General features: G+C 39.1%; 1 protein-coding gene across 2 annotated transcripts in view; it reads right to left on the reverse strand.

The window, feature by feature from the left end:
* Nucleotides 1–17,734, reverse strand: part of LOC117418221 (HEAT repeat-containing protein 5A-like) — a 31,606-nt gene that overhangs the window by 11,762 nt on the left and 2,110 nt on the right. The window contains exons 2-22 of one of the 2 annotated variants that reach the window (XM_058991626.1): nucleotides 17,107–17,317; nucleotides 16,277–16,488; nucleotides 15,048–15,156; nucleotides 13,767–13,916; nucleotides 12,825–12,996; nucleotides 11,940–12,097; nucleotides 10,937–11,186; nucleotides 10,252–10,407; nucleotides 8,729–8,979; nucleotides 8,419–8,530; nucleotides 7,826–7,978; nucleotides 6,905–7,004; nucleotides 5,983–6,092; nucleotides 4,734–4,897; nucleotides 4,472–4,647; nucleotides 4,247–4,352; nucleotides 3,877–4,067; nucleotides 3,151–3,310; nucleotides 2,408–2,597; nucleotides 1,929–2,098; nucleotides 1,260–1,286 (exon numbers count right to left, since the gene is read on the reverse strand). In XM_058991626.1, the coding sequence (XP_058847609.1) occupies nucleotides 1,260–1,286; nucleotides 1,929–2,098; nucleotides 2,408–2,597; nucleotides 3,151–3,310; nucleotides 3,877–4,067; nucleotides 4,247–4,352; nucleotides 4,472–4,647; nucleotides 4,734–4,897; nucleotides 5,983–6,092; nucleotides 6,905–7,004; nucleotides 7,826–7,978; nucleotides 8,419–8,530; nucleotides 8,729–8,979; nucleotides 10,252–10,407; nucleotides 10,937–11,186; nucleotides 11,940–12,097; nucleotides 12,825–12,996; nucleotides 13,767–13,916; nucleotides 15,048–15,156; nucleotides 16,277–16,488; nucleotides 17,107–17,232 (3,243 nt within the window). In that variant the 5' untranslated portion in view covers nucleotides 17,233–17,317. The remainder of the gene's footprint in view (nucleotides 1–1,259; nucleotides 1,287–1,928; nucleotides 2,099–2,407; nucleotides 2,598–3,150; nucleotides 3,311–3,876; nucleotides 4,068–4,246; nucleotides 4,353–4,471; nucleotides 4,648–4,733; nucleotides 4,898–5,982; nucleotides 6,093–6,904; nucleotides 7,005–7,825; nucleotides 7,979–8,418; nucleotides 8,531–8,728; nucleotides 8,980–10,251; nucleotides 10,408–10,936; nucleotides 11,187–11,939; nucleotides 12,098–12,824; nucleotides 12,997–13,766; nucleotides 13,917–15,047; nucleotides 15,157–16,276; nucleotides 16,489–17,106; nucleotides 17,318–17,734) is intronic. The other variant, XM_058991627.1, reaches the window with a different exon arrangement.

Genomic DNA, 17,734 nt, shown 5'->3' on the forward strand with positions numbered 1-17,734 from the left:
GCAAATGAGCATGATGTGCAAAGAAACTGAGCAATGAGAATGAGGATGCACAGTTTATAACAGAATGCTGCATACAGTGGATGACAAGGACACAAGGATTTTTCCCCATTCGGCTTTCACTCCTTCAGCCCACAAACATGCTCAGATTACAATGATAAACGCCATTACCTGTCATTACACCAGAACACAAGATTACATTTTAAAAAGATGCAAAAACACAAAAATAAATCACACACACACAGCAAATATTTGTCATCCATGTTGGAAAGACAATTGTTAAAATTAGAAAAAAAGCCCCCCCCCCCACACACACACAAACAAACAGAAATCATAACCAGAAGCATTACTGTTGCAGGCTTTTGCTGCACTGGCCATTTGTCTGTTAAAACCTGCAGTATGCAATGAGAAAAGCATAAAACATGTCCTGTTCCAGCCAAAAAAAAAAACAAAGGTGAGAAGGGGTATATCTGAGGCTGGGACAGTGTTAAGGTTTTTCTTTTCTTCTTTGAAGAAATAATATTAAACTATTTCCCTGACATGGACTTTGTTTTCTCTTATAAATGAAATAGCATGGGTAGCCAAAGAACATTCTATATTAGATACACAGCAGTATCATTGGGACCAGCTGCAAGGAGTTCTATTGAGAAACTGCTGCTATTAGTTTGAGTGTGTGCGAGCTGGTTAAAAGGGACTGATGGCACAACGGCTAGGTTATTGTCATGGGAACATCCAACAAACATGTTTAAATATAAATAAAAATGATGCGTCACTGACAGTGACGATAATAGTCTTAATCCTAGTTATGCTGCCAAAACGGTGCATCTTTACCTAACTTTTCTTTATTATTTGTTTTGTTTTTTATGTGTAGGGCTCAACTCTCAAAAGTGACCTGCGTACAAACCTATTGTTGTTTACTGGGTATGTGGGAGCCATGAGGAGTATCATCATGATGTAAAATGAACTACCCCGGGGTACCGCGTAGTGTCTCGTTTGTGAAGTATCCTCAATAGAACAACATTAGAAAAGTTCCAGTGATCCTGCAGTATCAGTTTCCAATAGAAATATGAAGCACAGCCTTAACACTACCCCAGATTGAGGTACAAAGAAACAGCAATGCCTGGTCATGCTCCCTTTTCTATGGATCAGGTTAGTTTTTAAAAAGATAATGAATGAATAGATGCATAGAAAAACAAAAACATATTCAACAGTGGATGCAAGGGAAATGTGACACAGCAAACCTGCTAGGGATAGGGACCTACCAACACAGAATTATCCAACAAGATTTCCTGTATAAGAGAGCAGATTACATAGCAGTTATAACCCCACTGCGGGAACAGAAACATTGTCATTTACAGTATATTTATTTTACAGTTCTTTTTATTTAATGAACTATGAAAATTGGAATACCCAGGACATCAGAGATGGTGGCTAAATCTAGACCTAGGCGTGGAATGTGGCCCTCAAGACATGTGTCTGTCTACTTGACCTTTGTAGGTGAAAACTCAGAGGCCACTTCACAAACATTCGGCCACTTGATAAAGAAGAATCATCTCAGGGAGTTGACGCAATACTTTCATAAATTAAAATGCATGAAAAACAAAAATCAAAACAAAAAAACATATAACAAAATATTACAAAGAAATGGTACAGGTTTTACTAAAGTATAAAAAGATCGCACTAGTACTAGTCTGTGAATTACCAGCAATTTAATTTTAAGGGAATTTACTCAAACTTCTCCAGGAAAAACTAATATTGTCAGTCCAGGAGATAATATATACATATATATTTTTTGTGGGCAACTAGGAGATACAATTCAGAAATGGATAAGTAGATGATATTTAGGTGTGGCCCAATATCTTATATAAGACACATATACCCACACACATTCTCTACATGCTTTCTGACTCGTATGGTTGTGTGTCACTTACACAGAGGCTGGGGACAAGGCTGGTCAGGTTGACGTGCCGCGGTGCAAACATGTGAAGCTGCTGCAGGCAGGAGATGGCCTGAGCCTGGACCAAACAGTCAGGGTTATCCTGCATCACCGCACAGCCAACCAGACACGAGGTCCTCAGGGAAGAGACAGAGCAGCCGCTCCCTGGCAGGAGGGAGACACATTCACTGCCATAGCTTTTCATCAGGTCAGCGTGACAGAATAAACCAATCGCTCGACATAGCTTTGAGACTAAATTAAACTACAGTATCATGTTTTAAAATGACAGCTTGAGACATATATAATGAATGAAGTGCATGACAAATGCAATAAATGTAATACAATACAATAAATGTAATTTATTATTTTTGTATTCCAAAAAAAATATTACCATGCTTCTTTATAATGCAAGTCGTAATTTACAGTGCATGCATTAAAATAAGGTGCCAAGACACCTTTGTGTAAATGGAGTACCTTGCAGCTCAGGACCAAGCGTTGTAATAAGTGCATTTAAACAGCGACCAAGGCTCTGATGAACTTCCACATAAGCAGGAGGCACAGCCAATAGCAGCATCAGAACCAGTGAAAAGGAGGGCTCCACATGGACATGGTATAATGGTCCTCCAGAGTCTATCACCAGTGACAGGGAATGCAACGCCCACATCTATAAAACAAGGAAACACATCAGAGATCAAACTGACTCAAGGGACAAAATGTTTCAAGCTTAATTTTAAATCTTAATTTAGATGTTACAGAAAGTGCAATTAGACTAGTTCAGTAATGATCTGTTATTGGAGACCCCCTCCCCGACTCCAATAAATGTAAGCCAATTGAATTTTGTATCCTTTATACTGTAATTTTGTATCATTTAAAAAAAAAAAAAAAAAAAACCAACAACAACTTTCATTATTCCACTACTTAATATATTTTACAATAGCCTTTCAAGATGGCACTGGACCACACAGGAGGCTGTGTGGTCTAGTGGTTAAAGAAAAGGTCCAGGAGGTCCCAGGTTCAAATCCCACCTCAGCCACTGACTCATTGTGTGACCCTGAGCAAGTCACTTAACCTCTTTGTGCTCCGTCTTTCGGGTGAGACGTAATTGTAAGTGACTCTGCAGCTGATGCATAGTTCACACACCCTAGTCTCTGTAAGTCGCCTTGGATAAAGGCGTCAGCTAAATAAACAAATAATAATAATAACACTGAAGGCCCTACCTGAACTTCTGGTGAGGTGTTGTCCTGAGAAAGGGCACTTAAGATTCCAACACAAGCGCTGAGGTGCTGACTTGAGCCAATTCCACCCAAATAGCGGTACAGAGATCCCAGAGCCAGGGAATGTCCCGTCCGTGATACCACATCCCTGGCTGACTTTAACCTGAAGAACAGCGGAAAAGAGATTACATTATTAAAAGTGGATCTTCAAAGAGCTTGTGAGGGTTAGAATTTGATAAGGGTAAAGGCAGGTGTAGCTGTTTAAAATACGTCAGCTGAATCTGAGCATTTGACCACCTTGTGTCTCTGCTCAACTCTCAACACAACAGACCTGTATACAGGTCTAGGAAGGATTACTGCTGACTGCAGTATAACAAAGAACATTCGGCAAAGATATAGTTCTGAAAATAAATCTGGCATATGTAAACTGTACAATGCATTTGCTTAAGGAGTATAGCATAACATGACAAGGATTAGAAGGAAAGGGAGTTAAGTGACCTCAGAATATGTAGTTTAGACAACAATCTTTCTAAATACAGGGATGGAAATAAGACTCCCGCAGCATAGCAGTGATCCATTCCTGATTTTACTAGGAGTCTAATAAGACACACACAAGCTTGTTACCTATACACTGGAGCTAAACAAACTTGGGAGTATAACCTAGAATTCTCTTATTTCCATCTCTGAAATATTAATATGCACAAATATAAGTCTTCAATTTCTACTTACTTATCAAAGCTGATTTGTGCTATTCCGACAGTAAAGGCCCCATCATTTGCAACTTGTGCCAGTCGAGACAAAGCCTCTGCTGCAGCACATCTCAACAGAGGGTTGGCACTTTCCAAGGCTCCCATAACCAGTGCCAAGGCAGGCTTCCTCACCTCCTCCGGGCCCAAACTCACACGACTGTTACCCAGACACTGGACAAACAAACTTTACTGTTTAGAAAGTTCAGAACAGTTTAAGGCTTAAACAATGTTATACTTGTGTGTATAGTTAAAAGTGAGAGTTTCATTTGGTCTTTTTAAGATGGATGTTGTACTTAAAAGTACAACATCCCATTCTACATTTAGTTTTGAGCAATAATCAAAAGCCTTACTTTTAAAGCACTGCAGAATGCAGATACCACATGGATCTGGACAGTCTGCTGCCGAGACCCTTTGACTTGTTTGATAGATTCTGAGCACTGCTCCAGGATTTGGGCCCTAAAAAAAAAAAAAAAAAAAAAAAAAAAGAAAAACCAAAACACAACAGTTAGTGACATACACTATTGGCAGACATACCTAATATGGTTATATTTCCATAAACTACAGCAGCCAGTTACCTCTGTTGTGCTGAAATGTGGGGGAACACAACTCCAAAGAGACCAACTGCTGCTATGATGACTGACGGAGCTGGGGACAGCGGCGTAGGCACAATATCCACCTCCGATACCTTCTCACAGATAGCACAGGGGTCATATTCGAGGCTTCCTCCCCCCGTACTGCCACCCTGCTGCAGCTGGTAGAATTACAAAGCATACCGTTACAAATCCGCATACAAGAGTACTTAAAAAATAGGAATAATGCAAACTAAAGAAAGCACACCTGCTCCTCAATGAACCTGTGGTCAGTTTCCTGTAGTGCTGGCCCCAGTAAGAGAACATCATCAGGGTGGCAGAGAGCCGGAAGCAGGAACGATGCAGCAGAAACCAGGTTTTCAGGGCTAGTCAAATCAGTGACCAGCTGTTTGAGGATTTGGTTGAAACCTCCTGCAAGTATTGACAAACAAGGAATATTTTTTTTTTTTTTTTTTTTTTTACTACCAACAAAAGCAAAGCAGTACCATGGCTAAAGTGTAAGAGAAATGATCACTCTCATGGAATGGTTTTATTGAAGTAAATTAATAATTAGAATAATGAGCACTAAGGAAAATGTATACTGTATGGAGAGATGGGATGCATGTTTTTATTGTATTTTATGCATAAACCACCAGACCAAAAGCAATACAAAAATGAACTTAAGTTACCCAGTTTCAAAATGCAAAAGTTGTACTGGGCCATGTTCTCCCAAAATGTACAGCCACAATATTAATTTTTTTACTTCCACAATATCCACCTTAAAACGTGCAAACGTCATCTTAACTGAAGAAGCGCTCCAGGAACGTGGCCAAAAGACAGTCCTGAGGCAGACTGTCTAATTTGTAGGCAGTTATAATTAATGAACAGCTGTCTGTTCAATACATAATGTACGCTTAGTACTGCCTTCCAGATCGATAAACATCAATGATGCAGTCAATGTCAATATAATGGAGGCAGCTGCCAAAAGTGAAAAGTAGCATCAGATTGGTAGATTAGCAAGATGGTTTTTGGCAGGTTATACAGGCAATGCCTTTGCTTCTGGAAATCTGCAGACTCATTAATATATCAGCCTATTTCTTCTCTAACGTGTTTCATCATTTCCAGGATACAGCGGATCAAACTCAAGAATACAGTATGAATGTATAAAATACAAAAAAGCAAGATATTTCGGTTCAAAAGAAAAGATTTAAATGTATTTCCATTCATCATTCAGGCATTCTAAATTTAGCAATGAACAGGATCTATTCAATGGATCCAAATGACTGTATATATAAACACTGCGGTTCTTTATCTAAATAAATAACTTCAGCAAGAAAAGTGCCCCTATTTTATTGATCTAAACAGTGGCTATATTAAATTCACTCAAAATCGACCCCTTACAGGAATGTATTGATAGAACGTCATCCACATTTCCAAATAACGATTCTCCAAAGTGAACTGTGTAATATCTATACATTACTGACAAGCTGTGCAATGTGCTTGATTTATGTACTTACCCTCATAGGTCTTAGGGGGCAGCAAAGCAAGGATCTCATAAAGTCTTTGCCTAAAGAGCATAGCTATAATTTTCATGGGATTCCCATATGCTTTGATCAGCGAAGGCAACCTAAGAAAACATATAATGTGTTCATTACATGCTAAAGCACACATTTGTATTAACACAGCAATCAGAGTTAATCTATTAATTAAAGTCTTGGCGCCAGCTAGAAAAAGTAGGACGGGAGCATTTTGTGATTTTCCCCAAAGTTTCTATTCAGGGTAGGTTTGACAGCTAGAAAACCCCCACATTTTTATCCCCAGTGGATATTCTGATCTATACAACATAGGAGAGAGATAAACAGAGCACTGTAGTGGATTTAGCCACTGTTCCAGACCCAGTAATGCAGCTTTTTAAAATACTTTGTGCCGGAATCCCACGATTTGTTTAACGCGTTTCAAGGGCACCAGTAGACAAAGGCTTTCAAAAGAAATTGGCAGTGCTGCTTAAACATGACTCAGGCCTCCGTTTCAAGAAATAAACCCTCTTGCATTCAGCACAGTTTGAGCTTGTATCCAGTAAATTGTGAGAAAGCAGGCTTTTAAAAAAACAAAACAAATCATTTTAAAATGGTTTTAATAAAATTTAAAAGTGTGTGCTTTGGCCAATTTCAACCCTCAAGCCAGAAATGGAAGTTAAATGATTTTCCATCTACTTGACATGCATCAAAAAACACAAAGAATAGTCATCCCTCCCTAATGGCAACAAAATACTGAGGCTTGCTTAGTTAAACAACAACAACTGGAAGTAAGCAGGGGTGGTCAAACATTTCCCACAGGGTCAACTGTTAGAGTTGTAACCCTCTGGAAGCGAATCAAACACCATCAAACAGACACAGCAATTGTAAATACAATGCCTAAACACATATGCTGTAAACTTACTGTGTTAATAAAGCTACAGCACAAGAAAGTGGTGGCAGAAGTCTCTGGATGACATCATCAGTAAGAAGATCTCCACAGTGTGAAACAAAGCTTTTCATTACTGGGGAAAACATGAGAAACAACAACAACATTTGAACAGCACTTTGCAGGCTCCCCCCTGTGGGGACTGACTGTACTGGAGAGGCAGGATTAATGGAATCACCTTTTCTCTCAGCCCATGAGCGATAACATAGCCATCAGCTGAATATTAATTTCTACAAAACTGAATTATTTAAAGGTTCTGCTGTTTGTCAAATTTCTACATTGACATTTAGAAGCTCAGATTGCTGTAATTTAACATTGTAGTCATGTTCATGTCATGATTGGTATAAAGCCAGCTATTCTATTTTTAGATAGTTAAATGTTTATTATGTACACTCAGTAGAATTTTCTTTTCACAGAATTGTAGATTCTGGGAGGGTGACACAATATGTTAGGAAATGTATCTGATAAAGTGATATGCTGAATAAAATAACTAATTCACCCTGACCTAGATTCTGATAACTGCCCAACTGGTTATTGCAATTCCCATACCTAGCATAAACACAACTGCATAAGAGGTTGTCAAGACATGGTTAAAAATGTATGAAAACACACTTGTTATCCTGACAGACTCGCTTTACCGGCAATTGCCACCTCTTGCCAATTACACGGGGAATGGTACTGTACTGTACATACAAGCTCTCGTTTTATTGGAAAACAATGTTCACTAAATTATAATAGTATTACACTACCCATACTCTATGAGCAGATGTAACATTTGTTTTTTTTATTGGAATGTGTGTGCCAGGCTGGTCATATCAGCATTTTTATGCAGCTTGGAACATGGTGGAACAAGAGCATACTTTACACTATTCCACCTCATTAAGCTACTTTGCTTACCACACAGTGCTCCAGCACGGCCTTCCAAAGTCACCAGCCATGTAAAGGAATCTCCCCGGCTCCTCTCCGTGTCCAGGTCCTTCGGGGATTGGGGAAAGGCACACTTCCACAGCAGCAGCATTCTCGGAAGATGATGATGAACAACCGCAGGGCCTGCAAGTCCCAAAGGACACATGAACCAATAAAAACATGCTAACTGTATTACACATTGGCCAAAAACTGCACAGTAATTCCAGAATTTAATAAAAAACAATTATTTACATATGACACACCACATTTTTTATTTTGAAAGAGTGGAAGGATCCTCCACCCTGTTTACGGAAAATTGGTTATTATTATTATTATTATTATTATTATTATTATTATTATTATTATTATTAATAATAATAAATAAATGGATTACTATTTGATAGTAAAAATCAGTCTTTTACTGTCGGGGAGCAACATAATGGGCACAGTAATTAAGCATTCAGATGAGACAACTTGTATATAGTCCATAACTTACAGTACATCAAATTACATATGCATGAAATAACTTAACACATACCAAGAGGCAAGAACATCTAGTTTATGTATAACATTTATTGACCTACCTAATGTCATCAGTGCAGACAACAAAAGCCAACCAGCTTGTACCCGATGTACTGAAATGCGGCTGTTTTGAGATGCGGATCGAAGCAGGTCCTCTGCCAGCCTAATCACCATCTAAAGAAGATATTAAAAAGTCACAAATAAATATCAATTAATGTAAACAGCAGTTACTTCTTCGGAGGATATGTTTAAGGGGACAAGGGGGTCATAAATAAGTAATTGGAAAACAGATTAACATATGTCACTAGAAGTCTATTATCAACAATCCCCCCTCCTGTAAAACTATTGAGCAGAGCATCAAAGACCTGTTACCTTGCCCTTCCCGTGTGGTATTCCCAGGGGACACTGCTGCACCGCTCCAAGCAGAGCTGCAATGGCTGCGCTGTAACCTGACACTGCTTCAGGACAGGACTTGAGAGCGCCGAGCCTCTCCAAGCAGCGATCCAGCAGCACAGAGACATGGGAGGGCAAGGCCACGGCAAGGCAGCGCAAACACCAAGCTGCTGATAGTCGGGCCGAGGCACTGGGGTGGAGTAGCACAGAGATTACCGTGTCCAGGACACCTACAAGAGAAAAACAAACGTTTGTAACCACTGCTGTAAAAACAATACGAGAGCCATCGGTATGATCAAACAGTAAAACACTTATCTACAGCCACAGTAGGTACATGTGGAAATGTAAGGGTGCCAAATGCACAAGGGGACAGACATGTACCTCCAGATTGAGACATGAGAGATTCCAATGATGTATATTAAACTTTTGTATAACATACTTAAATAGAGACGGGTGATTTCAGTATATCCTGGTCGCCACGGATATAAAAAACCTTAACTGGACCATTTCACAAAAATGAATACCCACAGAGCTTTTGAAATCCCCAAGTAATATGTGCTTATTACTGTAACTATCCATATATGTTTAAGTATAGGTCTGAACTGCTTTGGGTAAAGTGAACCAATGTCAAATGTCACTACGTAGATGCAGTGTATATGCGATGTAGCCACACTGTCTGTAGCAGAATTAATAGGCATCAACTGTGGAAAACGTTAAGAGATTGATATTAAAACTCCTGCTGAAGCAGTGCAGTGCCGAGTATTGACTAGAGTTCCCAGAACCCAAAATGATAAATGGAAGCCAGCTACTGGCCACCACCCAGCTACTGAAGCAGAGCCTACCTGCCAATGCACAGCCCACTATAAGCATAGCACAGAACTCTCACAACTAAGCAATAAAGCCAAAACATCAGCTCTATAAATAATTAATCAAATCAATATTACAGGGCATCGCTGCACGAAGACAGACATTCAAGGTAGTTTATAACGTCTAAACAAAAGACCAAAAAGTTAGAAAAAGGCAGTTATATAACTTAAAATACGTGACCAGAAGTTAATATCATGCTAAAAATCAAGTATTCCTCCTTTTGAAAAGGTTTCAGATCCAATGTAATACAGATCCCTTTTGCAAAACACAAAATCTGAATGTATCTGGTAATAGCAACGCCTAGTTGCTCCCCGTTATTTATTTGAAACTATTAATAGTTTGATTGTTGACTGAAGGTTGATACTGTGAAGTTTTGAACCTCTAGCATTGTCTTGTGAGTTCTTCTGAACAGGCTGTAGAGTTTGCAACAAAACATTTGACTTACCATTGCTGTCTTCTGCGTTACACGCGTTCCTGAAAGATCTCAACATAATCACGATTGTTTTTATATTTTTATTCCCACGTCCTTATTCATAAATAAGTTTTGATGGAACACCTGCTATCATTGGAGACCCCATCTGGTCTGGTGACCCCATGTACTGGCAGTGTGTCTTCAACTTACATACACAACATACCTGTGTTAGTATCCTGCAGAAGAGGTGCAGCAGTGGTGCCCAGACCCAGGATGAGGCTGCCCAGCTCCTGCAGCGCACACACAAGCACATGCTGGCTCGCACATACATCCGTCGTTCCCACTCTTGTCTCTATGTTGCTGTCGCTCATGGCTGCATCTACCATTTAAAAAGACAAGATAATGGAATGATCACTCAAAATGTTACTAGGGAAAATCTGTCCTTCAGATGCCTTAGTTAACAGAGAGAAAGATTACAAAGGATTGCTGCACCTAAGGTAATAAAAAAACAGGTATGTATTGATCACAAGGGAAACTACTGAAATGTTTTAATCACTGTATCCATTTGGATAACCATCACAAACAACTGCATTATTAAAAGGTTTCAAAATGTATATATTTGAGTGTAAATCTTGGACTACCTTGCCTAAGATGGGTATTTTAATTTAGCGCTCACCGAGGTCTGTGAAATTTGTGTAGCGTGTAATTTATATTCCTTTCAGCTTCAAACAGAATTTCTGGGATATTACTAAAGATTTTGAAAACACTGCCTTGTGTTAGATTTCAACCTGCGTCCAAGTGTTGAAGGAAAGGGCCTTAGCCCAGAATGCATTCCTGTTTCTCAGGCTCTGGCATTCATGCCGACACAATGATGATCAATCAAAACCAAAATAGCCTCTTTCCCGTACCTACAGCTTTCTTTTGTTTTCCTACTGCCTGGCAAATCTCTTTGGCAGCTGTGATTTGTGCTTTCTCTCCGAGCAGGGCCCCCACAGTGGCTCGCAGGATAAAGGAGATACAGCGTCGACAGCAGATAGCATCCATCTGGGTCTGCGTTGCTTTGGGATGGGAAACCAGCTCCAGGATGTGTTCGAGTAAGGTAGAGAAATTCCTTTCCAGCCACTGGCCCCCGAGTGTTGAGACGAACACAACACAGGACTACAAGGAGTTGAAATACAGTCAAACCCTCAAGGCAATTAAACATGCAATATGTTTGTAGTCCAACTAACAACATAACATTAAGTTTGAGTCAGTAACTTGGTGAAAATTTCTTGGCTTGCAAAATATCACATTCACCAAAGGGCCCAATTTTTATTAACATTTAGCTTGGAAAAAAGGTGTTTAGGAAAATACAAATCCATTAAAATTAACAGAAAGCATGTAAATCCATTTCAATTTTGTTAATGGCGTTTTAATGTGCTTTTTCCAAAAATGCCTTTCCCCCCAGATTACGTTTGATTGAATTTCGCCCCTTTAAAAAAAATGGTCAGAAAATGCTTTCTGGTGTTACACGACTTTCAGAACAGCTACATACAGTAGAAAGGCTTAATTGCAAGCAGACTGCAGTGTGTAGGTTACAGCTACAACCAAGAGAACCCTTTATTTTTCTAAAGAAACAGTTATACAGTACAATGTGCACTTAGATGCTCAGATCAGTCCTTTTGTATGCCTACTATTCACAGTGCAGTAAACAAACAGTAAACATGTTGACAAAATCAAGACAAAAAAAAAGACTGGCACTTTGTACAAACCACCCAGCAAGTTATGGGTTAAGACTGAAGACTGAACACCAACATGTTCTAAAAATATCTTCCTCATGGATGCCTGCACTTGCTCTGAAAGCATCTGCTCTGCAGGCAAGTTCATAAACAAATGGCAGTCCTTTGGCACCACAAAAGCTCAGGAACCAACCTGAGTTACACCGACTTTGACGTCCCTGCTGACTGAGCTGGTCCCCTTCAGCATATCTCCGCTGGCTCGCAGGAACCCAGAACCCCCGCGGAGGAAACCTGTGGCCAGGAGGTCCATGACATCCTCCAAGGAGCTCTTACGAAAACTTTGCCTTGGGCCTGAACGGGGAAGATCATGGGAGAGGGGAATGCAGTGAAGAGGCTGATATCACACCCGCACATTAAAATCACAGTACTAATGACAACGACGACAACGACAACAGAAACAAAAAAGATACAGCATTTTCTTTTTATTGGTAGTACCAATAAGCCCCAATAGACGCAATAAACTGTATTTCCATACATTCAAAGTAAAATACAGTTACCATAAATATAATTCTGAATTTGAGACAAATGGGAGTCTGCCATTTCTCAAGTACAGTGGCCTATTGCCTACTGCCTAAAAAGCTAAAAGCTGCGTCACCTATCTGAATAGCATTCTGTAGTACTAAACACACTTTAATTCCCATTAGCCACGAGGGCACAGCTATGCAATTGCATCTTGTTCAGACAGCTGCTCATTTTTCAATGTTTACTTATTGACCTGAGATAAGAAAAGTGAGACCATGGACCAATTCCTAAGTCCCAATTCTCTGTCCGTCCAAAAACACAGTGAATTAAAATTGTTCTCAGTGAAAGGGTCAGGACTCTTAAGTAGTGTTATCGTCTCACAGTTGTAACATGTATGTAATTTTTTTTTTTTTTTAATTAAAACAAAAATTTAAAAGTATGTAATTTTACTATACTCTCATGATATTTTAACTTCAATATCTTAACAACAGAAGCCATTAGTTATCAAAAATACTACTTTAAGAGCATAAACAAAGCTCTTTTTTCTTTCTCTTACCTGGAGCTTGCTTAGGCATTACAGCTGTAGCAAGAATTGTGCCTAAAAGCTTTGAAACTGCCACCCGCACATCATAATTAGAGCCCTCAAAGGCCTTAAAGCACAGTGTAGATACATTCTCCAGCTCAGAGCTCCACATAAAAACAGCCTCGTTTTGAAGTTCAAAGAGACACTGTGGGGGAAAATGTGTATTAAATAGGGGAGTCTAAGGTGGGAAGGAAATTACAGATACTTACAAAACCATTTATGCTACCTTTACCTTTTGGATCATGCTACAGTGAAAAATAATAAATAAATAAGACATGCTCAAATATTATATGGGAAAGTCAGTTTGAAGCTTTAACAGGACCAGTTTAAATATCAAACACTGCAGTGTAATGTATATAAATCATTAGAAAAGCGGCATATTTTTTATTTAACAAACAAATCTTCAAGCCCTACAGTATCAGCAGAAATCGGCACAGTGCTTATTAAAATAAGTGCTGCAGAAGACAACCCCTTGTTCAGCTACTGCAAGCAAAACTGGCTCTCATATTACTCCGCAGTCTGCATTTTCATCTAAACCCAGGGGAAGGCATTTTCATTTTTCTTTGATTTTTGCTGGGTCTCAGACTGAAACTCTCAATGAATTTCGGAATTGTTGCCACACCTGATTTCATAGGTCAAATCTTTCCATACTGGTAGCTAATTCAAGCTGCCCATCACTTGTATTGGTAACCTCTTGGCTCTTGATGTTGTCAACACAAGTTTCTTTAGCTATAAACTACGTCTTTAGCAGATACATGTATCTGTTTTTTAGTTTTTTCACTTAGGTGTATGTATTGTACACAACACAGTATGCTGTACACAAGTACAGATAGTAGACCAATTGAGTTTTCAGCACAGAAACGATTTCCTTTCAGTCTATGGCGATGTGGCATGTTATGCCATGGCATGGCATACCTTAGCAGCAGCACATCTAACTGCCATGGACCGATCAGTCAGACAGGAACGAGCAGCTTTGTAGATATCTCTGTGACACGGTACAGCACTCACTCCTTGACCACGAAGAATCTTCTCCAAGCTCAACATAATCTCATAACGGCCCTGCGACTAGCAGAGAAGACAGAAGGATTCAGGAAAATGGAAGCTTATTGCTAAATTCTAGAAATCTAAACATCAGACATGTACCAGGACATAGATTTATAGATTGTCATGTTTAACAATTAAATCTGAAGTAACTGGTCACCAAAAGGACTAAAAGGTTTGAGGGTCTTATTCAAGTTGCCTTTGTCAATCAGTTGTACAGGACAGGTGGCCGCTTAATTCTGATTTCTGGTATTAAAGATTTCACTAGATTTGTTTGGTTGGAAAAATACATATTTGGATTCATCTTTGGACACTCATGGTTACAATATTCACAGATAGTGAGAAATGTATTATTGGCATTTGACCAACCCATTCAATTTTACTCAGTGCTGGAGAGAATACAATACATCTCAGGTACAAAATTATGAACACACCTGCTAAAAATGGCCACTTGTAAGTTACCTTGGATCAGATTCTCTACAAACTAAAATGGCACACATTTATACGAATGTAAAAGAAATCCAGTCAGACATTTTGGAGCAATTGTGATAGCTATATTGGATAGGAGGTTAAAGTTATACACAAATTCTTAATTTGTCGTTGTTTCAAGTCAATACAACAAATAGCCCCAAAATATACAACCACCACCAACACACCAAGCATCAATCATCAATTTATCTTTGGACTGCTCCCCTGGAAACCTTACTTATATTGTTTGATGCTTCCCTATTTCTGCCTCTGTCGCTTCTGCTCTAGTGCTGCAGTGTCCTTTCAGTGGCTATACACTGGACTGCTACACGTGGGGTTATAATTATTTATCCTAGTGTAAATCAAGTATTTCAAGACTAGAAAGTAATAGGACACATACACTGATCCAATAAACCACTATGCATTCATCTCTCTATATAGGATTAGATATACAATCATATATGATTACAAAATAGATGCATGCAATGTGTCATTTCTATGAAGTCCCTAGCCTTACCCAGTTCTACAGCTGGGTGGTGTACTGCGTAGTTCAAGGTCAAGCAGCGAGTCGCTGGGTAATCTGGATGCTCACACCCACAATCAGCAGCCTTGGCTCAGTAGCTCGCACAGCTCCATAGTAATGTTTCCTATCATTTTGTACTCCGTGATTGATTTTCTCTTCCTTACCTCTGCACTCTTCATTGCTTTCAGCAAGTTCCCTACGGTGTCAGTGAAGGAATTCCCCAGCAACCTGCCCAGTTGCTCATACAAGGCACCCAAGCATGCAACTGCAGCACTGAAATTACAATATAAAGTTTAATCAACCTGTCAGTCTACTGACATTTATATGACTGCAAAATAATAAAAAAATCTTTATAAAAAAAAAAGGAAAAAAATGTGCTCCTGAAGAAAATACTAAATAAGTACATTAAAAAAGCTGATGTTTACGTTTTTCTTAGCAGTGTCAACTTTAACAGAAAAATGTTACTGCTTTCAATACATTTTATTGCATATTTCCCCCCGCTACATCCCTGCTGCCTCAAGTAATAAGGATATTTTGTGGTGGTTTATTTTTAATATGTAAAATAATTACAGTTCACAATCAGTGTCTAGTTAGTTTATCTCCACTGATAACTGAACTAGAAACAGATTCAGTGATAACCAGTGCACTACTATGTATATTTGGTTGGTCAATCTCAAATACATTTAACATATAAAATCAACACTTTACAGATGTCAGTATCATGAAAGTAGGTCACCAACACTGAGCTGCATGTAGAATAGCATAGCAAAACAAATGCAGAGGACTGTTTATGAAAAACAGACAAGTGGTTGCAAAGACAAAGCTTCCATTTCTGCAGCTGAGGTTACTAGGATCTTTCTCAAGCTATAGCTCAAAAAAGTGTGAAATATATACAGACGTTCATTATATCTCTTTTACTGGGGATGTTAATCTATTGTGATTTTAAATTATATATATATATATATAATTTAAAAAGTGCAGCCTGTAAGACAGAATTCAGCTCCAGTTCACATGCAATTGAAGTAATAATAATGGAAGTTGATCTGAATAGCTTTTCTGCTGCATTCCAACACTAGAACCGAAAACATTTCCACATTTCAGGTGGCATAAGGTACAGTTTCCAGACAGAACTGTTCTGTTACAACATTCAGCAAAACGGATAATCGTTCACCTACACATGTTTAAAGCATTTTATATTGTATGGTTCCCCAAGCAATCGTGGGTTTCATTTTTACTGTTATGGTATATTGTGTAGGGTAAGCTCCATAAAATGACCCATCATGCTTAGAATAGGGGTACTGTTTGTGTAAATCCGGAGCAGTCCAGTAGATTTTTCAGATTATCACCCATTTTAATGAATACAGGTTTCTAGCAGCACCTATATTGGACTCACAGTTTGGTGGGTAGATAGCTGGGGGAATCATCCTTGCTGCGAATGATTTCATTGCATTTATCCACAGTTTGGTACACAGAGAACGTGTCCCCTACGCTGTAGAGCACTCCAAGGTTCTTGGCAATGAGCCTGCGGGTGGGAGGCCCTGGAGAGCTGTTCAGCAGAGCTGTCAATTGTTCCACAAGTTTCTTCTGTTTCTCCTTTAAATCAGCCTAGAGACACATAACCAAAGCACAGACAAAGATTTAAAAAACACAGTTAATACATTGACACTAAGGATTAAGCCTGGATGTTACAAAACTACACTAGACAGAATTTGGTATCATTGTGCATAGAGAGTACCAAAGCTTAATGTCAACTTACTGTAATACCCATAGTGCCAGGAGAGGAGCCGATTTTAAGAGTTCAGGCACTGCTGCCATCCTTCTCTAAATAATCTGGCTCATTGGCCACTAATATCAATTCCTTACTTGTTAAAGTCTAGCAGTATGTTCTGGCAGATCCAATGCAGGATTTATACGTTCCTTGTATTCAATACAAAATCCTAGAGGAAGCCCATGAAACTGAGACTGTAAATGTGTCAGGTACATCTAGTATGTGGTAGGATCCTCGCTAACGCCGTTGTATGGACCAGTAAAAAGCAAGAGCAGACACAACACTTTGCTTTAACCTAGGCTCAGTACTCAGGCACTCAGAGAATACTTAAAAATGAACCAGGAGAGTTCAGATGAGGCTATGATGACTTGCAGAAGAGAAGCTGCCTAATTGATGAGACATGCCCAGCTCCAATCATGCAAACCTTGTCCACATTACAGAGTGGTCCTACTTACCCTGTCAGCAGCAATTAAAAGTTTCTTTAGGAATCTCAGCCATTCGAATACAAACTCTGCCTTCTGATGCTCGCTGAGTTGACTGCAGACTTCTTCATTTAGCAACAGGCCATGGGCCAACTCCATTCCTCCCTCTCTGTGACAACAGCTTAACACCCAGCCAACAGAAAAAACAGGGCTTCTTACTGCTAATGCAACAGCATTTCAGCATCTGTAACAAAAAAAAAAAAGCTTAAAAAAATGCAATGCTTGGTTTTCTTTTAAACTCAGAAAAACTGATCAGTAAATGAAATGTGGAGATGAAGAAACACCATATGTGGAATTGTTTCTTCCAGCTAATGTTTTCAAGAACTCTGACATTTGGGATGGAAATAAAATGATTACTGACCACAAATAATACACCTCCAACACAGAACTATTTCTTGCCATTCTAGCTTTGCAAGAGTTTCAATATCTCAAAATCTGTTTCTGAAGGTCGCAGAAGACTGCTGAACACACTAGACATACTAGATAGTATCAATATTACAATGTAAGCTGAGCCATACTGTAGACAAGACAGTGTGTAACACAGTGTGAATGCCTGGCTGAATAATTCATGAGTCCTGTGCATAGCAGGTGCACAGCTGCA

The sequence above is a fragment of the Acipenser ruthenus genome, chromosome 18 (assembly GCF_902713425.1).
Source record: "Acipenser ruthenus chromosome 18, fAciRut3.2 maternal haplotype, whole genome shotgun sequence".
NCBI classification, from domain to species: domain Eukaryota; kingdom Metazoa; phylum Chordata; class Actinopteri; order Acipenseriformes; family Acipenseridae; genus Acipenser; species Acipenser ruthenus.